Source organism: Coloeus monedula (assembly GCF_965178545.1).
Source record: "Coloeus monedula genome assembly, chromosome: 23".
Lineage (NCBI taxonomy): Eukaryota > Metazoa > Chordata > Aves > Passeriformes > Corvidae > Coloeus > Coloeus monedula.
Window position 1 is genome coordinate 3,570,437 of NC_138803.1, and position 24,457 is coordinate 3,594,893.

The 24,457-nt window shown below is 47.9% G+C and overlaps 1 protein-coding gene across 2 annotated transcripts; it reads left to right on the forward strand.

Annotated features, from left to right (window-relative positions):
- The first annotated feature begins 165 nt into the window (after positions 1–165).
- Positions 166–11,681, forward strand: PHTF1 (putative homeodomain transcription factor 1). 2 transcript variants are annotated; one of them, XM_082296049.1, is made up of 17 exons: positions 166–279; positions 351–420; positions 1,125–1,283; positions 1,650–1,809; positions 2,106–2,231; positions 3,032–3,191; positions 4,298–4,471; positions 4,552–4,629; positions 5,571–5,780; positions 6,108–6,236; positions 6,662–6,934; positions 7,441–7,572; positions 7,695–7,781; positions 8,716–8,871; positions 9,262–9,357; positions 9,955–10,080; positions 10,428–11,681. In XM_082296049.1, exons 1-17 carry the CDS (start codon positions 274–276, stop codon positions 10,446–10,448), a joined length of 2,163 nt encoding a protein of 720 aa, XP_082152175.1. In that variant the 5' UTR covers positions 166–273; the 3' UTR covers positions 10,449–11,681. The 2 variants fall into 2 exon arrangements, with proteins under 2 accessions (XP_082152175.1, XP_082152174.1); XM_082296048.1 differs by having other exon boundaries at positions 229–420.
- Positions 11,682–24,457: the final 12,776 nt, after the last annotated feature.

Consider the following 24,457-nt stretch of genomic DNA (forward strand, 5'->3'; position numbering starts at 1 on the left):
AGGGGGTGGCAGGCGGAGCCAGTCGAGCGCCGGGCGGTTTCCAGGGTAACGGGACCGGGGTCGCTCCCGGGGTCGGTCCCGGGCTGGGGTCGGTACCGGGGCCGGTCCCGCCGCCCCCCATGGCCTGTCGCGATGCCATTTCATGGTACCAGAAGAAGGTGAGTGCGGCGCGGCGCGGGCGGGCGCGGGCCCGGCCGTGCCCTCAGCCTCCTCTCCTCGCAGATCGGGGCCTACGACCAGCAGATATGGGAGAAGGCCGTGGAGCAGACCCAGATGAAGGTACCGGCGGCGGGGGGGGGGCGGGCACCGCTCCCCTCGCCGCTAACCCGGCTGTGCGTTCCGACCCGCAGGGCTTCAAGAACAAACCGAAGAAAAAGGGGCACATCCAGCCCGATCTGATCGACGTGGATCTGATCAGCGGTGAGCGGTGTTCGGTCTGTTCGTTCCTCCCTAAGACAGGGATGGTACCGAGAGAGCGGCTGGAGCTGTGCCAGCGGGATTTAGGTTGGGTATCAGGGAAAGGCTTTTCCCCCAGAGGGTGCTGGGGCACTGCCCAGGCTCCCCAGGGAATGAATGGGCACGGCCCCCAGGCTGCCAGAGCTCCAGGAGCGTTTGGACAACGCTCTCAAGGATGCCCAGGGTGGGATTGTTGGGGTGTCTGTGCAAAGCCAGGAGTTGGACTTGGTGATCCCTGTGGGTCTCTTCCAGCTCAGGATATTCCATGATTCTGTAGGTGCCTCACAGCTTTGTGCAGGGTGGGGGAGGCAGAGCCTGCCCTGCTGCCGGGGGAGCCCCTGCTCGTGAGCACTGGGGCAAAAGGAGCACTGAAAACCTGAGAGCAGAGCAGGAGGAATTCGGTGTGGCTCTGCAGAAGTGGTCGGTGGGAGCAGGGTGGGGTGGGCAGGGAAGGGAAGGGTCAGAGCCAGAGCTCTGAGAGAAGACGAGGAGCTGCTTTAGCTCTCTCCCTGCTGGGGCTGTGTAGCTGTGACTGGTGCCTGAAGCTGGGCTGCTGTCAGCCCCTGCTCAGCCCTGTGGCAGAGCTGGGGCAGCCCAAAGGGGAACTCCAGCAAGGGAGTTCTTGTGATTCACAGTTAATGATGGCTTGTTTCCCCTTTAATTCCAAGGCTCTACCTTTGCCAAAGCCAAGCCTGAAATTCCCTGGACATCACTGACGCGGAAGGGAATTGTGAGAGTGGTGTTTTTCCCCTTGTTCAGCCAGTGGTGGATACAGGTCACTTCCCAGCGTATTTTTATGTGGCTCTTGGTGCTCTACATTATGCAAGGTGAGTGAACAGGCTGTGCCATAAACCTTCTCCTGCAAGGAATGGGACATCAAAGAATGTGTGGATGTGGCTCTTGGGGAAATGGGTTAGGGGTGGACGTGGCAGTGCTGGGGGAGCGGTTGGACTCGATGGTCTCAGAGGGCTTTTCCAAGCTTAGCGAGTCTATAATCTAGGTTTTGTAGTTAAGGTTTTGTAGTCCATAATCTAAAGCGTGAGGATCTTGTCTGGAACCTACTTAATGTACATTTTAAGGTGTGTGGCACTAGTAATTGCAGAAATTAAATAAGAATACAATAAAGCAGAACAAAAACAAATAGTTGAGACAGATTCTTAATTTTTGCGTTGGTGCCATTTCCCCCTCTCCAGTCGTAGCAGTGGTGCTGTACTTCATGGTGCCTGTTGTGAGTGCCAGTGAAGTGATGGGACCCCTGTGCCTTATGCTGCTGCTGGGGACAGTTCACTGCCAGATCGTGTCCACCCAGGTGAACAGACCTGCAGGGAACAACGGGCTCAGCCGGCGCCGCAGGTGAGCGCCAGCGGGGCCCTTGGTGGGATCACAGCTGGATATGGGGGGGGGGGATTGAGGTTTCCTCCTTTTAGGTTGCTGCAGCAAAGATTCCATCTGGATTTTGTCTGTTGTACCTTTCCCAGTGATGCCCTGATGTGCTGGGGGTGTAGGCAGAACTTTTTTGTTTGGAAGTCAGTATTCTGTTTGCATGACTTCAGAAAAATGACATCCAAAAAGCTGTTCAAATCTCATTCGGATCTTTTAAGAAAAGTAGCTTCTTACACAAATTTAATTCTCCTTTTCTTAAAACTCAGGAAGTTACGCAAATCTGTGGGCGTGGATGGGAACAGTTGGTCGTCTCCTGACAGAACCAGCAAGGAAGAGCAGTCTGGCTCTGCATCTCTGCTGACCAATTTATCCAGTCTGCTCTTCCAGAGGAGGTAGGTGATCCCTGCTGGGTTTGTGCTGCTTGTCGTGACACTGGGAGCAATTTGGCACCTGGAGAATGAAGGCACAGCATGTGCTGTCACTGACATCCCCACAGCCTGTCAGTCCCTTTTGAATTAAAACTTTCTTGGTAATGTGGGAAGCTGATTTCTCAGGAATATTTAGTATGTCTTTATTAGATCGTATAAAATTAGATGGTATAAGATTAGATCATGTGAAACCAAGCGTTAGATGAGCTGTAGAATGTGGTGGAGTTTATTTATCAGATAAGTGACCTTGTTTGAGTGAGTGCTCAGATTATATTGCTCTTTTACCTGATTTCCAAAAGCAATTGTGGCTTCTGGTTCGGATCTTGGCATCTTCCTTCTCTAAAAGCAACTCAAGGGAAAGGAGGGGAGATTGTATGGGATAATATTTCATTGTTTTCTCCTGTTTTCCCAGGTGAATTTCCTGGTGAGTTTCCAGCTCACAGTGCTTTCTCTTCACAAAGACTTTCTGTCTTCTGAATTGCTTTTTTTTTTTTTTTTTTTTAATAAAAATAATGAAAAAATTCCCCTTGGTTTAGAAGTTTTAAGACACTACTAGAGTTACAAAAAAAGTGTCGAGTGAAGGTGAAGCAGATGTAAATATCTCTAACAGACTCAGCACACAAAGCCCATCAGCCAAAGACAATTATTTATCCCTTGGGTATCTTGTTTGATGCTGCACCTATGTGACAAGGGAAGACCAGGATGTTTTACCCCCAAGAGTTTTTCCCTGACATAAAAGCACTTAATTGTATTTTCTCTCCTAGGAATAGAAGAGTAAGGCTGGTAGCTGAGAAAGGGACCGAGACAGAAAGTGGTGTGAATGCTGTGGGTGATGGCATCAAACCCAGACAGGCCAGATCTGAACACAGGCTGCTGCACTCCAAAGAGAAAAGTAAACTTTCTGATGGGGAGAAGAGCCATCAGGTAGTGCCAGGGGAGATCCCTTTGAAATCACAGTTTCAGTGTATTCTGTGTGTGCCCAGAAGTGTGTTGGTATTTAACTGTATGGTTTATCTAACACAAGATACTCCCTCCTTCTGCTGATCTTTGCCTGCATTAGGGAATCTAAAAACCCCTTTCTGCCTCTCACTGAGCAGCTGAAAAGGTGCTGGTACTTTGCTGTCAGCATCTTTTCATAATCACAGAATAGAATCCCAGAACAGTTTGGGTTGGAAGGAATCTTAAAGCTCATCTCATTCTACCCCCTGCCATGGGCAGGGACACCTTTCACTATCCCAGGTTGCTCCAAGCCCTCTCCATCCTGACCAAGTATGTTCAAACACTGACAGTGCTGGAAATGTCTGTTTTACCCAAGTGCTCGTTTAATTGTGGAGATTTCTAATCACAAGGTGTTCAGTTAAGGGGGAATGCTGATAATGACTAAATAAATTGGCCATTTTCAAAAGCAATTCTGTAAAATATTTTGTCTTGCAAGACTGAGACATCCCTTGGGGAGAGAGAAAGAGCTAAAGCATCATGAACTCTGTTGGAAGCTTTGAAACATAAAGATTTGGGGAATTACTCTTGAGTCTCCTCTGGGTCAGTGGTATGTAAATTCCACATGAAGAACTTGGAATAGATCCTGTGTGGAATTCTGTTGTACTGTGCCACCCCAGCTCCTCTCTGTGAAGGTGTTTGGAGAGGGGCAGAGCTCAGTGTAGGGGCATAGCTCAGGATTTTGGGTCTGTTACCCCCCAGCTTGTAGATACATCTCTTCTGGGCTTGAGGCTGCTGGTAAGGCACAGCCAAGAGCTGCTGCTGCCTCCTCCTCTTCCTGCCTTTGCCTCAATTCCAACTCCACCCACCCAAAATTCCCTCTCATTACCTCTGGGGCAAGACAAGAGCCGGGGGAAGGAGTTAAAATCTGTGAAGTCTCTGTGATGCTGAGAGAATTCTGTTTCTGAGTGTTCTGTGGGGAGCATGGGCTGGCTCTGCAGGCAGTGAGGGCTGTGCTGGGGGCAGCTCTGCCTCTGAGCCTTTGATGGGACTCAAGCTGGTCCTCTGTGGGGGCTTTGGCCATGCCTTTGTAGGATGATGGCACCAACAGGGACGGTGTTTCTGACGAGCTGTCGAGCGAGGAGGATGCCGAGGCCGTGGCACAAAGGATCCTGTTACGCCACAGCATGGAAGGGGCTTCCAGTGACAACAGCTATGAGGAGAAGAAAAAGAGGCCTCTGGTTTCTCTGAACCAGGCTGTCTCACAGGTACCCAGGTGGGATTTGTGCTGTTTTCCACGCCTTGTTTTGCTATGGATAATGAGGTGGTTTTCCTTTGGTCTTGGCAGGTCAAGCAAGTCCTGAAAGGTGCCAGAGACTCTGACAGTGTTGTGGAGTCTGAACTGGAATCCACATTATACAGGCAGGTATGGTCATAAAGTCAGGAGAAGGAGCTTTCCCAGGCTGTTCACGGAATCAGAAAATGGGTTGGGCTAGAAGGGACCTTAAAGTTCATCTTGTTCCAACCCCCCTCCATCAGAACAGAACATTATGAAATGATTGTCAGAATCAGAATTGATTCAGATTGTTGACGATCAGAATCCTCAGGTGCAAGGTGTGACCTCCTTCCTCCTTGCTCCTTGGCAGCTTTGTAAACTTTCACAATGTTCACAGTCCTGATTGTGCTGCTTTATTAAACAAACCCCAAACAACAAACAAACAAATAACTGTTGGCAGCAAAGGACAGTCCAAGCTGCCTCTAATTGCTCCTGTGGAATTGCTGCAATTGCTCTTGTGGTTGGGAGGCAGTGCTATGCTTGCAGCTTTTAAGCTAATACATTTGGCTTTAAAATCACAGACTATCCTGAGTTTGAAGGGACCCACAAGGATCAAGTCCAGCTCCTGTAATGAAAGAATAAATCCATTCTGTGAGACATACTCAGTCCCTTCATTACTTCGGTTTTTGCCCCTGCCACTCCCTCTATCTGAAAATAAAATATAAATAAAATATGTGAATATCAAGTTATAAATATGAAAACATAAATTAATACAAAATGCAAATGTAATATTAAAACAGATTGTGCAAAAGGCATAAAAAAGGACATTTTTGTATTAGAACGAGTACATCAATTTTTATTTTGTAGGTTGGAAATGGAGGTGGGGAACTAATGGGGTCTGTATGAGTTCTGGTGTAGAAATGCTTTTTCCCCAAACACTGTCTTAAACCATTTCCACCATGTGGGTACAACTGGGAGCACTCAAATCCCTGGGAAGCTGTGGGGAAAGAGGAGGAAGAAGAAGAGGAAGAGGAGTTGCTTTTACAAACCGTGCGTGGGGCTGTGCCGTGTGAACTTTGCTGTTCTTGCAGGACCCCAGGTCGTGCCTGAGTGTGGGGCCCCGGAGCTGCAGCGTGAGCCGGCGGGACTCGGAGAGCACCCGGCAGGACTCGGAGACCGAGGACATGCTGTGGGACGATCTCCTGCACGGCCCCGAGTGCCGCTCCTCCGGCACCAGCGACAGCGAGGAGCGCTCCGCCAGGGACTCCCGCCGCGACCTGAAGGAAGACGTCTTCCAGCAGGTTGGTGATTTCCATCCAGGAGCTGGGAATGCTTCCCCTTCTTCCCCCTGTCTTCCCAAATGTAAATGGCACGTGGGGATGCTGTTGGTATAAGGTGAGCAACCTGCGTGAAGCCAAATCACATGGAAATCTGGAATGCTGTAAACGATATCAATGATTCAATGATCAAGTCCATCCCTCCCCTCTGCACCACTGCTTATCCCAAAACAAAGTATTTCACCCAAAATGGAATTCCCCCCTCAATCCAAATGCATTCTAGGCAAAGGCATTACTTACAGCAGGACAGAAAGAGCTGACCCATGTTTTGCACTCCTCTCTCTCTTCTAGAACCATCTGTTTTGGCTGCAGAACACCAGCCCAGCATCTGCCAAAGTGAGTGCTCTGATCTGGGAAGGGAATGACTGCAAGAAGGTGGACATGTCCGTGCTGGAGATCAGTGGGATTATCATGAGCAGGGTAAGGGGGCTGTGTGGCATTGCAACCTCTCCCTCACACTTTAGATAAGGGCCACCAAACCCCTGGAAACAGTTACACATGCAAATATTAGGGGCAATATGAAACTGGTCCCTCCCCAGCTGCAAAGACAGTTGTCCCTCATGTTCTTACTGAAAAGTTGCCTAACCCTCAATTTAGGGGGTCTGTTGAAGACTGACAAGTGCTGATTATTGCTGATTGTCTCTGCAGGGTGCTGAAGGTGGGGGTTTGATTATTTGGCTGATTTTTGGGGGGTTTGGACTGAAATGGGTGGACGTATTTTAGGCTCTGTCCTGTGAAGGGAAGGAGAACTGACTGCTTGCCTGAATTGATGCTATCACAGCAATAGGCCTTTTCCTTGAGGCAAATCCCAGGTAATCATCCCATTTGTTAATCCTGCTTGCCAGGTTAATGCCCACCAGCAAGGAGTGGGGTATCAAATGCTGGGAAACATCATCACCATCGGATTGGCCTTCCTGCCGTTCCTCTACAGACTGTTCCGCACGGATAACCTGGAGCAGCTCTGCTCCATTTCTCTGATGGAGCTTCTGCACATCTTCTGTGGAGCTCCTGCCAGCACCCCTGTGCTCATCCTGTCTGCCATCAACTTCCTGGAAAGGCTGTGCTTGACTTGGATGTTTTTCTTCATGATGTGTGTTGCTGAGAGAACCTACAAACAGGTGAGTGTAAAGGTACTGGTGCCTTTCAGGAACCTGGGAAGCAGGAATAAAAATGGGATGATGACTTCAAAGCTCATCTCATTCCAGCCCTTGCCAAGGTCAGGGAGGGGAGTCTGGGAAGGCTTTTATTGATCAGTCACAAATTATACCTGTCAATACCATTCCTGGCACCCCTGTTTCCCCCCTTACCTGTTCCCAAAGTCTTACTCTGCCCCCTTTCTGTTGCCCAGAGCAGCTGTGGCTGCCCCATCCGTGGAAGTGTTCAAGGCCAGGACAGGGCTTAGAGCAACCTGGGAGAGTGGAAGGTGTCCCTGCCCATGAAAAGGGCTGGAAAAAGATGAGCTTTAAGGTCCCCCCCAATACAAACCAGCCTGGAATTCTATGAAAACAACTGCTGCCAGAGAGATTGAGCACCCAGGTCTGCTTCCCCAGTGACCATTTTTGCCAGGGTATTAAGCACTCTGTTCTGTTTTACACTAATTTATGGTTCTGTTTTTAACTTGCAGAGGTTTTTGTTTGCCAAGCTCTTCAGCCACATTACATCTGCTCGGAAAGCCAGGAAATATGAAATCCCTCACTTCAGGCTCAAAAAGGTGGAGAACATCAAGATCTGGTTATCCCTTCGCTCCTATCTGAAGGTGAGTTCTGATCTGGGATTTGGTTATTGCAGAGGGTGTGATGGTGGCAGCTGTCACAGTCTGTGGTGAGTTTTGGCTGCACACCCCAGCTGAGCCCTGATCCCCTGTCCTTGTTTCTGCAGAGACGAGGCCCCCAGAGGTCTGTGGATGTTGTTGTGTCCTCAGTCTTTTTACTGGCTCTTTCAATTGCTTTTATCTGCTGTGCCCAGGTGAGATTTTAACCTTTGTGGTTTATAAAGTAAGGGAAACCCTCCCAAGTGCTGGAGGCTTTTCTTTCACCGGCCTACAAAAAGCTTGAACTGGAGCTGTTTGAGCCCAGAGTAATGTAGAGTGTTGCATTTTTTAAGAGTTTTATCACTTTTAGTTGGAAAAAGAGGTTCATTCTGTGCTTGCAGAGCAAGGTCTGGGGTTTTACAATCATTAGGAAAATTTCAGGACATGGCCATTTGGGCATAAAGGAGAGGAGACTCTGCCCAAGGACCTCAGGTGTTCACAGGATATTTGTTCCAGAGGGCTGATTGCAGCATCCTCTGTAACCACCATGTGGAAAAGCAGGTCAAGAACTATTACTGGCACCTTTTAACCCTTCACTAAACCTGGTACAGGCAGCAGTGCCAATGCTGGAGCTGTTTTCTTGGTCAGTGCTGTGTTCAGGCAGGTTCTTGATCCCCTGAAGGGGCAGCTGTGGTAGCAGAGGCTGGTGGTTTGTAGATACTGTCACTGCTGTGACTGTTCTTGTAAGCCACAGGTGTCCAGAGGGAGGAAGGACAATCCCAGTCCTGCTGTGTGAGTCCATACTGGGAAAGGCAGGAGCAGCTTAGCCCTTCTGAGGCTGCCAGTGGGACAAGGAAAGGCACTTCATTATTGCCTATTAGTTGGACTGGGGAAGGGGAGAGGAGGAACAAAGCTCCTTTGCTGAGCAAAAGGAAAAAATACCCAATTCCAAGCTAAAGCCAGGTTAGAAATGAGACCTTTCACTGTAACCCCATCACAGGAATGATTTACACTGCATGGGAAGAGCTGTCAGGGGCTGTAGAGCACACGGGGCTGGGCAGAGGAGGAGCAGGGGCAGTGCTTGTGCACTTGTCCCAAGAACAGGCACCTTGGCATTAACATTTGGTGCTTTGTTTTTTCTCCATACAGGTTCTTAAGGGTCACAAAACCTTTCTGAGTGCAGCTTATAACTGGGAGTTCCTGATGTGGGAGGCAGCACTGCTCCTCTTTCTGCTACGTCTGGCATCTCTGGGCTCTGAGACCAACAAGAAATACAGCAACATTTCCATCCTGCTCACTGAGCAGGTAGCTCCATTTAGCTTGTTCTCCCCTGGGCTTTGTGGTTTGTTTGGAAATAATGATTGTATTTCAAACCAGCTTAAATACTGGAATCAAACTTTTAAACTTGGGAATCAACCCTTGTGTTGGCCAGAGGGCAACAAAGCACTGGTCAACATGGGGGGGATGAGCTGGTCCTGTTGGGACAGACTCAAACTCCAAAGTTCTAGCTGATTTTGGTCTCTGGGTTAATGTGTGTTAGCCAAAACAATTGGAAAAAAAATATGTTATCAGTGCTATATTCACTGCTTCAGGAGTGACAGCAGACTGCAAAAATGGCTCCAATTTCCCTTAGTAAGGAATCAGTTGGGGGCTGGTACTGGAATATCATCCCCTGGCCTGTGGTGTCTGTCACAGATAAACTTGTACCTGAAGATGGAGAAGAAGCCAAACAAGAAGGAGCAGCTGTCTCTGGTGAACAATGTGCTGAAACTGTCCACAAAGCTGCTGAAGGTAAGGTGCTCTGCCTGAATGGCTGGATTTTATGGAATCAGTGACTTCTGGCAATGCCATGTGGCCCTGCCCTTCCCTTGGCCCTTGAAGTTAGTGCTCACAAGGGGGGGTTTCCGTGCTCCTGCAGCTGTGACAGGAGAGGGAGCAGTACAAGGCCAGTGTGGGTAATTAGTGCTGTGAACTTTTGATGAGCAGTGGTTTAACTCAGTGGGAGGAGAGGCTGGTGTGAGCACAGCATCTCATGACTGCTCCAGTCTCATTTTCCATCAGCAGCTCTGATGCTGGAGCTCACTGCCAGCAGCAGGGAGAGACTTGGGAAGGAGTGAGCAGAGTCTGGGAGTCACACAGATTAGGCTGGGTAATTCTGCAGCCTGGAGTGTCAGGCTCTGGTGCAGCTGGTGTTGCTGCAGAGCCTTTGGATTCAGCAGATGTCTCTGGAACACTGGCAATTCCTGTGCATGTATTTAAGAAAGGAGACAGAGGCAGCCCAGGGCAGCACAGGCTGTTGGAGTGCCAGTGCTGAGCTAAAAGTCAGAGGATGAATTCTTTGGTATTGGTGGGTGCTGATGGACTTTTTTCCTTGTCCTTTCACTGCAGGAATTGGATAGTCCCTTCAGGCTGTATGGACTGACCATGAACCCGTTGATCTACAACATCACAAGGGTTGTCATCCTCTCTGCTGTTTCAGGAGTGATCAGTGACCTGCTAGGATTCAATATCAGAGTAAGTGTCCCTATCCCAACCAACAGAACAGCTCTGGGGTCACTTCTGGGGTCACAGCCCCGAGAGAGACCGTGGGTCTGCACTGGGAACCCAGACACCAGAACTGGGTGAGTCCCCACCTCCCTGAGCCAGTTTTGGGGGGAAGGACAGGGCTCACTTCAGCTTCAGTTCACTTCAGGTCAAGCTGTGAGAATCCAGGGTTCCTTCCCTTTATCCCAGTCCTCCTGTGGCTCATCCTGAAACTGGAGCTCACTGAGCAGAGCAGGATGGGCAAGAGACACAGAGTGTTACCTGTAGATGAAGAACATTCCTGTTAGACTCAAACTCCCTTTCTTGTCTCTTTGCAGTTATGGAAAATTAAACCATGAACTGGCAGAACATCAGCCCTGGGCATCTCCACCAGACACCAGAGAAGAGAACCAGCAGTGTGGGCAGAAAGAAGAAAACTGACAGAAATCTGTAATAGCAATTTTTAAACAGATTCCCAGTGTATGTATCAGAAGTTTTCTTTCTGCTTTACTGCTCTGCAACATCCAGAATGAACTGGTCTCATCAGTGATGTCATCCCATGGCATGCACAGAAACACTGGATTAATGGGGCCAAATGCTGGCAGCTGACACTGAACCAGCAGGGGCTGGTGTGGGACATCAAACACTAAAGCCATACAAGAGCTGCAGCTGGAGGGACACCAATGGCTGTGACTGAGGCCACGTTTCTTAAAACCTGCACTCTGGGCATGTGACAAGGAGGGACTCAGCTCTCCTGGCCCAGTGAGCCTTCCTGGGGCTGCACTGAAATATTCCAGGTTGACAATCCTTTGCTGCACTTACCTGGCTGTGCTGAAGAGCATTTCTTTCCTTAAAGCTCTGTGTGCTCAAGGCTCTGCCTCTATCCTGAACCACCCCAGGATGCACCAGGTGAATTCCCCCTTCCTGCTGCCAGTCCAGCAACACCCAAATCCTGCTGGTGGCTTGTGCTGGGGCTGCTGCAAAGAAATGATCAGTATTTTTTGAGGACAGTGGTTACAGGAGAAGAACCTTTCAACACACACTACAGGCAAAGTGTTCATGGGCTGGAGAATGTTTTGCCACGTCTGTTCCCTGGAATACTCAGCTCCATCCTGTCCTGGCTGTGACACCAGCTCTGCTCCATGGTGTGAGCAGCTGTTGCAGCCCAGCACTGCAATAGAGCCTCACCCTGAACACCTGGGGAGGAAAGCTGGTGGGGGAAACAGCTTTGACAAAGACTTCCTTGGGTTCATGTTTAGAAAGGTCATGGAAAGCAAGAAAATATTTGAAAGTTTCTGTAACATTTCCCTTCACTGGCTCCAATGGTTTCTATTTATTAGTAGTGAAAAGAACAAAAACTGAGGAACTTCTCATTCTTTCACAGGAGGGTAAAATGGCAGAAGAATTTTTGGTAGTGAATTGTTTACAGCTATTTTCTGTACAAGGAACAGTTGTGAGATGTAAAAGGAGGTGACAGTTTTACATAGCAAAATGTGCAAATAAACCTGCAGGACAAGCACTTCATCATTACCAACGGTTTCTACAGCACTTGATGATTTTTGTACCATCTTTTTGGACATCTATTACCGGAATGGGGGGTCAAGGAAAAATCCAATAATAAAATGAATTTTTTTTCCAGAAGAGCAGCATGTTTTTTGGGTAAAACTTGGATCACACCCCTGAAAACCAACCAGGAGCTTGGTTTAGACAGTGCAGAACCAACAGGCCATGAAGTGGAATTGGGTTTTAAGATCTACATAAAAATAATGAGTGATTTACAGGTCTGTCTCTAGTCAGAGCCTCAGAAGTCTGTGTGAAGGTGCTGTACAATATATAGACATTTACATCCAGCTCATCCATCCATTGTGTAACATTCCAAGGCCACATGGATGCAGGAAGCACAGATAAAGGTCTAGGGAAGGGGAAATCCCACACAGGTAGGACATTATCAGGTCACATTAACACAGAAAAACAGGGAAGTGATGGCAGGGAAATAATTTCAGTGCTGCCAATTCCTCTGGAATTAAAGGTCTGGATTTGTCACTGTCCTCAGCGGTCAGGGTGAGGGCACACAGCATAACCCAGCCTCTGGGGAAGAACACAGGAATATACTCAGAGTATTAAATATTTCACAGCCCTACTCCAGCCAGAGAGGATTTGTATGTGTTCTGCTCCACAGCAAACCTCAGTGGATCACCCAGCAGCTGAGCACAGTTCAGAGCTGCTTTAAAGCCCTTTGAATTCCCAAAGTTGTTGTTTTAAAAGCTGTTTGGGCAGTCAGCTGTCGTTGTGAAGAGTTCTGCTCACAACTGCCTCACTGTGCTTCATTAGCCTTCAAAAACATTCAAAGTTTCAAAGCCAGAATGAGATATTCTCTTATTTTCAAAGAGCAAATCCTATCAGTTTGAATTTGAGTAAGTGAAGCTCAATCTTTTACTCCTTCCTCCTTCTGCAAACTGGACCAGTGGGCTCATTTTCCCACTTTTCTGCAGTCATTAAACACCTCAGATGTCAGGAAATCATCACTAAACTATGAATAAAATAAACCCCTTCAGTCTGCTGTTCTGACAGCCATGGGACTGATGTGGCAGTGAGCTCTGGGGGTAACATCCCTCTGTAAAATATCCCTGCCAGCCCAAACCACTGGCGTGAGCCTCCTGTACCCTGTGTGCCATCAACACTCCCTGACCACACATTCAGAGGAAATAGAGTTCTTACACAGCAAGAGCTATGCTGAAAAAGCTGCTCTGGCAGCTGACTCTGCCCTCAGGTCAACTTTTACCTCTACAGAGATTAAAAATCCAATTCCTAATTAGCAATAAATAATTAAAGATGGGGCTTGGGTCTCAGCTCCCCACCCAAGCTGAGGATGCCACAAGTGAAACCAAAGGAGTTGTGTTATTGAACAGAACCCAGAGTTTTCTCTCCTCACACAGATAATTGCAAACCAAATCCCCGTGAATCAAGGAACTGAAGTGATCGTGCTGTGTTCAGAAAAAGAAAAATCACAGAATTAGGTCAAATATCATATTTAGCTCTGGGGTATTGTATTGGATATAAAAATCCCAGGAAACACATCAATGGAGCATCATCAGTGGCTTATTTGCTGCCCTGGGACTGACAGAACCAAGTTTCTCCTGTTCTCCCTGGCTCAGCAGGAACAGGAGGGATTCCTGTTGTAAACATGCACCAAGCTCTGGAGAAAAGCCCCACTTCAGCCCAAACCTGCCTTGTCTGTGGCTGGAACCCACGTGGGAAGGATTAGAAGGACTGAATGCAGGAGATAGCTTGGCACAAGAGCAGGAAGTGAGTCAGGATCACACTGGCAAGAGAGGCATTAAATAACTTTGTTCAGAAGCCACAGCAGTCAGAGAAGTGGCAGCAGTGCAGCCCTGGAGCAGCAGACACGGCCTGCAGAGGGACACGGGGACAGCAGCTCATGGCAGAGTGTCCCTGCAGCCATCCACAAGGCCCTTCATGCAGCTGAGATAAGGACAAATCAAATACTTTTCCCAGTTTCTGAGAAAAAAAGACAACTGTGTGAAAAGAACCAATGCTTCAAATGACCCTTATTGGAAAATTGATTAGAACATGTTCTAGAAATCAGTCAGTGACACCCATTTCCCACCCACTCCGGCTGCTGGGGTGCCCTTACAGCCACTGGGGACCCTCCATGGCCCAGGAATTACTGGTGTTTTCCTCACAGGAGAATTCCCCTCCGGCTGGGAAGTTCCACCTCTGGTTTCATTGGGCAGCTCCTCGTGTCCCCTCCGTGGTATCTGTCCCCTGTCAGCCTCCTGTGTTTGCACCCTCCTGTGTTTCTCCATGGAAGGCAGTGGGATGCTGGAAGGGCTGGAGATTTTGAATGTGCTGGAATCTGCCTTTTCAGAGCTGGAACTGGTTAATGAATCATCCTCAGAGGTTTTTCTCCTGGAGCTCCTGAAGGGAAGGTTATTCCCATCAAACACTGGGTAGTGACACTCTGCAGAGCACCTTTCTGCCTTTCCTGGGATTTTCTGCTTCTTGTCTCTCCTGGTGACTCCCGGTTTCCCACTCCCACCTTTCAGCTGCTCCAGAGTCACCTTATCACCACCAGGTGTTCTACCTCAGATCCTTTCCACTGTTTCTGCATTTCCTGGCTTGCTGAGATGCCTTTGGGGACTGGCTGACCTTCCTCCATTTCCATGGAATGCTTTTTTGTCATGGTTTCTGTGGTTTTTGCTCTCACTCTTGGAAGTGTCAGATTTATGTGGTTTTTTTCAGGACCCTCATTCCTGGGGCTGTGGAATCCCATGTGGGGGTCACCCTCAGCAGCCCTGGCTTTGCTGGACAGGCAGATCTGTCCCCTCTGGTCCCTGCTTCCAAACTACCTTTAGTGATTCCAGACCCAGGGCTGGAGGGACATTCCCATCTGTTCTGTGTTCCCTGGGGAATTTATCCTGAGGTTTATCTTGTCAGGCACAGTTCTCTGCTTGTTCCACTACCTCAGACAGCTGAACTCTGGTAAAGCTTCTCCTGGTGCTGGTAAACAACTCACTGCAGACGGGGAAGCAGAATGGGAAGATGAAGGTAATGGTGACTGTTCATATATTACATTTGCTGAACTGTAGCTATCTCAATCACCTGGAAGCAAACAGCGAGAGATTTGACTGAATAACTGCACAAAAAGTAATAATTGCTAAATATTTCAGAACCTCAGCAGCAAAGACTGAGTTCAATTTAAAAACATTATGGAGTGGCATATTCTCAAAGCCTTATTTAGCCAGATTTCTGTACTGTGTTGTTCTAAAACCTACAACAACCCTGAGGATACAATTTTGCAAAAAAAATCCTGGTGCTCAGAATGCTGGATCCCTGCAGGACTGACACGGCCTGGGACCAAAACTATTTTAGAGCCTACACAGCAAAATTGCAAAATAGACATTCCCTGACCTACATTGTTTAATAAAACCAAACTAACTGGAACTGTAATGTTAAAAAAAAAAAAAAAAAAGAAAAGAAACTGTGAAAAGTTGGGGTTATTCAAGCTTTGCACTTTAATGATAGGAAGAGATGAAACCCAAGTCCACTGGAAGTTGCTTTAAGCAACCCTTAATGTTGCTCAGGTTCCACGTAGAGACAGAGGCTGGAAGGAGCCAAACCTGAAGGAGTTTGGATGTGCTCCAAAGGCTCCTTTTTGTGTGGTTCTGTTTCTCCCTCATCTCAAGGGGTTTCTGTGACCAGCAGGACCAGGAGTGATGCTCAGGACCCTTTTCCATCTCCCAGGAGGAAAGAAATGGAGACAGTTCTGAGCACATTTTACCTCTTGAGTGAACTCCAGGAGGTGAGTGAACGCACAAAGCGTTTGGTAGTTTGGGATTTTGGAAGGATAAAACTCAGGGCTGGTCACTGTCAGTGAAAAGCTCCTCATCAGAAAAAGTGACCCTACAGTTTAGAAGTTTAATCATCATCACCTTGGTGTCAGCATCAGGGGTTAAAAGACTAAAATGCGTATTAGGAAATAAAGTGCTCTTTGTTTTAAAATGCTGCCAGTGCCACAAGTCCTTGATTTGCAGTTTTGGGGCTGAGTTTGACCCAAAATCATCTGTTCTGAGCTCTGTGGCTCCTGCAAACATTTGCTTTGCTGTCCTTCCTTTTTTCTTTTTGCCTACAAAGTTGTGCTTTGCTGCCGTAGATGCAGAGATCACCTTTGATCAAACTGAGTCCCTTTGGAGAGCAAAGTTGTCCCTTTCCTGCTTCCTGAAGTTTTGGCTTTGAAAAACAATGAATTCTGTAATTTGGAAACTAAAAACAGAAGTAAATCTGTACAGAAATAATATTTTAACAATAGAGGCATTTTGAACTGAGCACTGGAGCACAGAGAATTGTAATTTAAATTAAAAGGCAATCAGAGTTAATCAGCACATTTTTATAGAAAAACTTGATTAGCTTGGGCAGAGCTGGGAAACTCATTACAAATATGGGATAATTTCACACTGTGCAATATTCCTACGTACTTGTCATGTGTCAATTCTACAAAAATATTCCTTATATTGCAAAGTAAATATTTTCTATTTTCAATTTTTTGTATTTTCATTTTAAATTTAATTCAATAATAAATAAACACCTGGACAGCTCTCACTAAGGGAACTGCCAGCTGCTGCAGTGAACAAGCACCAGAACCTCCTAATCCCACTTTTCTGTCCTGCCTTGGAGCCTCAAAACCAAACAGCCAAATTTATGTGGTCTGGTCTCAGTTCAGACCCTGGGCTCAGCAGCAGCAGAACTTTGTTCCCTCCAGCCTGAATCAGCTCAGTGGTTCCTGTGTGAGACATTCCTTGGGTGGGTTCTCCGTGGATTCCCACAATCTGCTCACCAACCCGAGGAGGAGAGAGCAGCGGGTCAGTCTTTGGGAATCTCTGACACGGTGAACTGATTTTTAATTTAGGGGGAAAAAAATAATACAGGCAGATCCTTCTGTTTTCCCTCTCGTGCTAAAATCCAGAGGGCAATGGTGGCACAATTCCCGGGATAAAGAGCAGGATGTGAGCCCAGGCTCAGGGGGTTTAGAGGTGCACACAGGGCGTGTGCTCGGGAAAAGATTCCAGGGAATTTAACCACGTTTCCTAATGATTTACAAACGAGTAGTAAATATTTCTTTACATATAAATAGTAAACATATGGGTGAGCCGCGTCACAACCTGCCTGAGGTCACCTTGTCCCGGGGAGGGCACGGCACGGTCCCCGCACCCAGAGCAGAGCTGAGCCCGGACGGAGGGACAGGAATTCCCATTCCCGGCTGGACAGAGCAGCGCTGAGGTCTCTGAGCCAATTCAGGACTCCCGGCGGTAGCGGGCAGGGAATTCCAGCTCACACCAACCTGCCAGGCTGCCGGGAAGGGGCTGGAATAGCATCCCCCAAAAAGCGGCGTCTGTTTGGGGAAATAGGAAAAAAGGGAGCGGGAGCCTGTTTGGCACTGCCCGGAGCAGCCCAGGGATGTCACTGGAGGGTGACAGGAGCAGCTTAAAGAGGCTGCTGGGCTTTGCCAAAACTGCCCAGGGAGTCACTGCTGGCTCCTCATGGACAGCCCGGGACAGGGACACTCCGGGACAGCTCAGCTGCCACCAGCCGGGTGAGAAATTCCTCCTCACGGTGTCAAAGTCCAGCCAAAAGTGACACCGCGTCCGGATGAGGAGAAAGGAGAAGTGTGAATAACCCCGGGCTGGGCGAGCTCCGGGCTGGGGCCGTGCCCATTCCCTGGGGAGCCTGGTCAGTGCCCACCACATCACCTTTCCTGATATCCAACCTTTCCCTGAGATCCAGCCTTTCCCCGAGATCCATCCCAACCCCCCTGACACAGCTCCAGCCCTTCCCTGGGTCCTGTCCCCGGTCCTGTCCCTCGGGAGGAGCTCCAGACCCTGTTGAGGTCTCCTCTGCTCCACCTGAACCTTTGGGTTGCCTTGCCCAAAAAAAGCGAAGCCCTGGAAGCACTCGGAGGAGGAACCCGAGAGAAAATATCAGCACTGAACACTCCCCTCGTGGAGTCTCTCCAGCACGACGGAAAAAAGCTAATTACTGTGAAGAATGGGATAAGAGGAGTTAACAATACCAAGAATTCCACATCCAATTCAGCCTCCCAGCCAGGATCTGTGTCAGCCCCAGCCTGCAAATGCAGCACAAAGAGAGGCAGAGCCGTGTGCCAGAGGCAGGGAAGCACCAGGACTGCGGGAGATGGCATCTCATGGGCACCTGGCTCCGAAAATCCAGCTCTGGGCAGCAGCCACAGAGCCCCACCCATCATCATTCTTTCCGTTGTACCCATGTGTTTTGCTTTTCCTGCAATATCCAAGACTGAATTCCTTACACAAAGATAAGAATTAGCATCATATTTTGGGAAAAAAAAATTCGGTTTGCATCTCCAGAGATGGCAGAGAAGAGCAACAGCACAATGTACACACAAATATTGCCTAAAAACTCCCTGACTTGGGCAGTGATTCTCCTCCAGCTCTCTGCTCCACTGTGCAATCTCCTCCTGTTGGGGCCCCCAGGCAGCTGCTGCTCACAAAAAAAGAGATGAGGACCTGAAGGCAGATTCAAAATCCCATTTTTCCAGAAAAACCTTCCAATATTTCTGTATTTTGAGAATTTAAACCGAATTCATCCCAACTCAGGGGTGACTCAGGGTAACTGTTTGGTTCTGAGGAAACATTCAGGACATTTTTTCTTCTGGTTCTGAGATATGCACAAAACTCTTTAAGAAACTTTGCCAGAGGGTCTGTAACAGCTCCATTACAGCATTTTCTGCTTCTTTCATAACTACAATGAGTGTTCAACTGTCGTAAGGAGATAATCAGATTGAAAACATCAGCAAAAACATTCTGTGAGACAATTTTGTGCATTTTTACACCCAGGTTTTCTACCTGTGTCCAACAGGGAAAGGTTTTAATGTTCTACTTTTGAGAACTCCCTGGCAGTGCCTTGAGGGGTGAGAGTTCCCCACATCTCCACACCCTCTGGATGGGTTCCTGTCCCTGGGAATGACAGTTTTTCTGCTTTTATTCTGCTTTTCCTCAGAAAAAGCAACACAATTTTATGTATCCTGACAGGAACAGAAGGGGTTTAGCCTGTTTGGAAGCTGATAAAAGTCAGAAGGGATCAGGGCTGGTCAGATCCATGAAATTGGTTCAGATATTCAGTTTATTAAAATTTTGAGAGACATAAAGAACCATGGCCATTTGAGAAATATCCCTCTGGAAAGGGAAGGGAATGAGAACCTGCAGAGGCAATGGGGATTTGAAGGCCCCAAAAACAGAGGGAAATTACCAAATTATTTAAGGCACAACTGAGTTTTCCACTGCCCAGCTCCAGGAAAGGTGAGGAACTGGTCCCAGAGCCACACTGGGGCAATGAGTTCACTGACCGGAATTTTAAATTGTTTTTTCTTCTCCCAAAAGCCAAGTAAAAACTAAAGATAAAAGCATTTTAATAAAACCATTTAAAATAGCTTCATATTACTTTCCCCACCACAGAAAATAATTTTATTGTGCACATTACAATAAATCCAGTCAATTTATGGAAGAAAACCAGGTTTTGGGATACCAAATGACACTGCCAGTTAAGAATAATGAGCCACAGTCTGTTCAAAAAGTTGCCTCTTAGGTAGAACCTGAATGGAAATACTGCCCCAAGATGGACTTTTGTGCTGAATTATAAACTGATAAACTCCTTTTCCTGAAAGGGTTAAAAAAAATGATCCCAAGCACCAAAACTAAAGCTGTTCCAGCCCTGTTGGGTGCAGCACATTACTGCATTTCTTAATTAAGAACAAACAAATTCTATTAAAATATAAAAAGTGCTCAAGGGAAGGGAAATGTGAAGTCTATTAAACTGAACTTCTCAGGTATGTGGGGCGTCCCAAGCCCTCCACAGCACTGCTTGGTGCCCATCCTGTGACATCCTTAAAGAGGTTTTCCTCTGGAGACAAAAATGTCAACTTTTACTCCCGGTTCACCCTCAGATTTTTAATTCAGAAGCGCAGGCAAGGAAATGCCATCTGTTGGTAGGAATCCTGCAGCCCTGCTCCCCGGTCTTGCCAGCCGACACAGGACAAGAGCTGACAGGCTCCTGCTTTCGTGAAAAATGCTAAAAAATCTCTTCTGGCACATGAAGGGGATTCATTTATTCCCAGGAAAAGCAAAGATCCCAGTGCTGGGGAGGGGAGGGAAGGGGAGCAGGCACAGGATTCATTGCCAGGCTCAGAGGGCAAAGCACCAACTCTGCCAGGCTTTGTGCCTGGTGAGGCTCAACAGCTCCCAGCAGAAAGGGCATTCTGGATTTTTGGAAGCTGCATCCGGGATTTTCCCGGGGGTGGAGCAGCCCTGGGAGGCTCAGCTCTCCCTGACTCACCCACACCCACTCTGGATTTCCCCCCTGCACACTCTGCTCCTGCAGCTGCACCCAGGGGAATTTTAAAATGGAGATTTAGTCCTGCTCCTTTCTCCTTTGCCATCACAAAATTCTTTATGTCTGAAACACTCCCAACTCCAGCTCCCCTGAGCCACAGATTTTTTTTCTGACTGGTCTTCACTCTGGTTTTACCACCTGCTACTGAGGGAGTTTTATTCCCTCTCTTTGTTGAGTGCCCCTAGGTTCGGGTTTTATCTCTACACTTCAGCTCCAAGTCTGTAATTGAGGCAGTGGGAAAGGGTTTTACACAGAGCCCAGGTAAAGCCGTGCACAAATAATGGCCAGAAACATGATATTCAGCAAACCTGTCTTGGAAACAAGTGGAAGGTGTCCCTGCCCATGGCAGGGGTGGAATGAAATGAGCTTTAAGGTCCTTCCAACCCAAACCAGTCTGGGATTCGAAGATTAAAAGCTGCAGAGAAACAGATCTAATTTAACCAACTCAAACTTCAGCAGCTTTATAATCACCCTGGGCAACTGCTTTGAAGTGTGGCCCTTCAAACTGGAATGAATCAGATTTGATAAAAATAAAAATCTTAATAGAAAAATAACAATTTACAGAGTTCTCTTTGCTTCAAGCATTAACAAAAAGGAATGTTAAGCCTTTGAAATTCTGTGTAGCAGGCTGAGATGGCATGTTAAGTATTTGAAATGAATATGAAATTAGAGAATCATCTGCTGGCTTTAGTCACAGTCTGGCTTTAGGTATTTATTATTAAAAAGGTGAAAAAAGCCAACTTTTTGACAAAATAATTATCGAGAGTTTAATTAAACCCATAAGCAGCAATCCAGAAAAATGCAGGGTTGGAAAACAGCTTTTCTCTCCAAATTATTGGATTTTACATGCTTACATTTTTGTTTAGAAACACAACAGGGCTGTGTGGGAGCTGTCCTTCAATCCCAGGCTGAAGATGGGACTGGGCAGTCCCCAGTTCTCACTTTGCAGCTCGGGTGACACAGCAGGGTTTGCAGGTGAAGGATTTGCAGGAAAACACTGTCAAGGGTTTTTCCCACAAAAAACAATTGTGACCCTTTTCCAAGGGGAAGTTTTGGCAGACAGAACCACAAGATGTTTCTGTTGTATCCCAGGGATGCAGCTTTGGGGAATTTGTGTGTTTGACAGGGAAGAAAGGAAAAACTCAGGGTTTAAATGGGGAGGTTTGGAGAGCAGGAGCACCCTGGGAGCACCGACCCCATGGGGAACAAAGCCCTGGCAGCTCCAGCAGCACCAGAGCCAGGCCCTGAGAAGATTTTCTCACTGAGCATCATCCCATGGTGCTGCAGCCCACTCAGGAGGGGTTGTTTCTCCGTGGCTGGAGGATACAAGATCTGGACAGGACCTGTTTCTATGTCAGCAGCACTTTCTCTCCCTCACACATGGGAATTTCTCTCATTTCACACCGTGCTGTTAATTCTTGTATCTTCTTTTTGGGCACAACCCCCTTGGCAGGTGCCTCTCTCTGCCCCACCTGCCTTCAGCTCTTCCAGAGGAATGAGCTCCCAACTCATTCACCTACCAGGAGCTGATGATCTCTGTGGGTGTCACCCAGCTCAGGTTATTCTGGGATCCACTGTCTTTGATTTTGAACATCATCAAATACTCCATTGAAGCAAAGTCAGCAGTGACAAATGTGAGACTCTGGCAGTGTGGTGGCACCTTCCTTGCCTTCCCCAGCCACCACTGTGAGGGTCACCACAGTGCCCATGTCCCTGATGAGCTGCAGGATGCTGTCATGGGAGAGCTCCACTATGCACTGGCCAAGATTCAGTCACCCACCCTCAGCTTCCCACTCTGGCCAGCCTTGATGAGCCAAGAAAAGGCACAGCAACACCATCAGCATTCATGGAATCATGGAGTATCCTGAGTGGGAAGAGATCCATAGGGACCAAAGTCCAGCTCCTGGCTCTTCACAGGGCAGCCTCAAGAATCCCACCTTGTGCACGTCACAGAAGCATCAAACACACCCAGAGCTGCCACAGTCAGAGAATCAGGGAATATCCTGAGCTGGAAGGGACCCAAAAAGGATCATCCAGTCCAACTCCTGGCCCTGCACAGACACCCCAACAATCCCTGGCAGCGCTGTCCAAACACTCCTGGAGCTCTGGCAGCCTCGGGGCCGTGCCCATTCCCTGGGGAGCCTGGGCAGTGCCCAGCACCCTCTGGGGGAAGAACCTTTCCCTGATACCCAACCTAAATCCTCCTGGCACAGCTCCAGCCCTTCCCTGGGTGCTGTCCCTGTCACGGAGAGCAGAGCTGGGAGCTGCCCCTCCTCTCCTGCTCCAAAGGGTGGCACTGCTCGTACAGGAAAAACCTGCAAAGAATGAGGAACGTTTTCCTGGGGGTGAATGGAGACACCGACCCAGCAGCACGGCCGTGCCAGCTCCAGGGGGCTGCGCCTGAAGGAAAACACGGGAAGGCGATAGGTCACACCTGCACAGGGATGAGTGAGCCCGTGTGGCCCCGGAGTGCTCTGGAGCTGTTGGTTTTGCCACAAATAATGCAGTTTTCCATTTCGGGCACGGAAAGGATCAGTACAGAAAGGTCTGGCTGGCCTTGAGCTCCCCTGGCAGCCTGTGACAGGGGATGGCTGCTGTCCTTCCTGTGGAAAAAAACCATGGCACTCTTTCAGATGCCCACCACCGAAATGTGCAGTTCCTATTTCTGGTATTGAGCCTCCAGCTGAGGGATTGCCTCAGGAACTGAGCTAGCAGGGGTCAGTGCCATGGTCAGACCCTGTGGTTATGGGTTAATCTCTGTGGGGTTGGAGGAATCAGCCGTCAGCTGAACCTTTGGAGACTTTGTCTCTGGTTTAGCCTTTCTGGTCATGGATTATCACTCATTAGTTTCAGGTTCTCAATCCATGGCTCTGGTTTGTCTGTGGTCTTGGAGGTATCATGTAAATCCTAGGTTTGGACTCTATGCTCCCAATCCAGGAAGAAAATAAACCCAAATTTGCACTTAATTGGGAAGGAACACGTGTCCCCAGTGTTTCAGGTGCAGATGAGAGGTGGCCCAGGGACAGCTTTTGTCTGGGAGCCATCCTTGGCTGTATTCAATTTCACAGGGAGCATTGAAATTTCAGCCCCAGTCCCTTGTGGAGAATGGCAGCCCCTTTCCATGGGAAGGGAAGAGGGTAGCCCCAGTGATTCAGGTGCTGATGAGAGGCGGCCCAGGGAGTCCAAGGCCAGCCAGACCTGACAGCCCTGGTGGCCTTGGTCTGGGAGAAATCCTGGGATGTTTGCCATTTTAGGGGTGGAATCTCACCGTCAGCCACAGGCACCTGGCCATGGAGGGTGGTTATTCTCCTCAGGAAGGAAAGCCCAGCACCACAGAGATTTGGGAGCAGCAGAGGCCACCATGGAAAGGCCAGGGCCAGCCACACCCAGCAGTCCCAGCAACCTTTATCTGGGAGCAATTTTAGGACAAATGTTGGTTTCCAACTCCTGAAATTATCAACGTCCAAGGATTGCTCTCAGAAAAAAGCTGCCAGGAACAACGGCTCTGGCTGGACTTGGCCTTCCAGGGGTCATCCCACAGCTGCTCCGAAGACACCAGGACAATGGTCTTTTCTTCCAATTGAAAACAACGGCCAGTAAACCTAAACCTAATCCTAACAATAACCACTAAACCTAAAGTTTACTCAAATCCTAACCCTTCCCCTTACCCCAACCTTATATTCTAGCACCTAAGCCTAACATAAATCACCTAACCCTACCCACTAACCATAAACCTATCCCTAACCCTAAAACCTAACCCTAACCCTAACCGTAAACCAAAGACTAAATCATAAATCCTAACCCCTAACCCTTAAACCCAACCCTAACCTTAACCCTAATACCAATCCTAAGTCTAACCCTAACATGTTAGACTAGAAAGGTAATTATCAAGGTGAGTAGAAAGTAGATACTTGAAAAGATCAACAGCAAGGTGAATTGAAAGATATTAAAAAGTGTAATAAAATGTACATACCAGAAACATGAATGAAAAGAATTGGAAGGAGGTACTAGAAAGATGAAAATCAAACTGGATAGAAAGTAGACAATAAAAACCAGACACTGAAACTATAAATAGAGAGAGGAATAGAAAGTAGATGTTAGCAAGATTGATAGACCATGGACACCCAGACCACAGATACCTAAAAAGTGGAAGGAGCCAGTTCCAGGCTGGGACTCTTTGTTTCCGGTTTATTCTCGATGGTCCTGGAGCTGTTGCCAGCTTTTAAATTTTTTTACTGTGGTTTGGTTTTTGACCCTTTTAATGCCGTTTGTGTGTGTGTGTGTGTTTCATTTATTTTTGCTTTTTTTGCAGTTCTTTGTGCTGCGGGTGTTTGGTGTTGGTTATGGGGCGGCAGTAGAAAAAAAAGTTGGCCCCTAATTTGCATATGCAATAGAATATTTGCATAACTACTCATTATTAATTATT

What these genes read in the sequence shown, in the direction of transcription:
- PHTF1 (XM_082296048.1), top strand. Translation starts at nt 246, where the DNA reads ATGGGAGAAGGCCGTGGAGCAGACCCAGATGAAGGTACCGGCGGCGGG. An exon ending in CTTTTATCTGCTGTGCCCAG is followed by an intron (nt 7,782 to 8,715) that starts GTGAGATTTTAA and finishes TTCTCCATACAG; the next exon opens with GTTCTTAAGGGTCACAAAAC. An exon ending in TGCTAGGATTCAATATCAGA is followed by an intron (nt 10,081 to 10,427) that starts GTAAGTGTCCCT and finishes GTCTCTTTGCAG; the next exon opens with TTATGGAAAATTAAACCATG.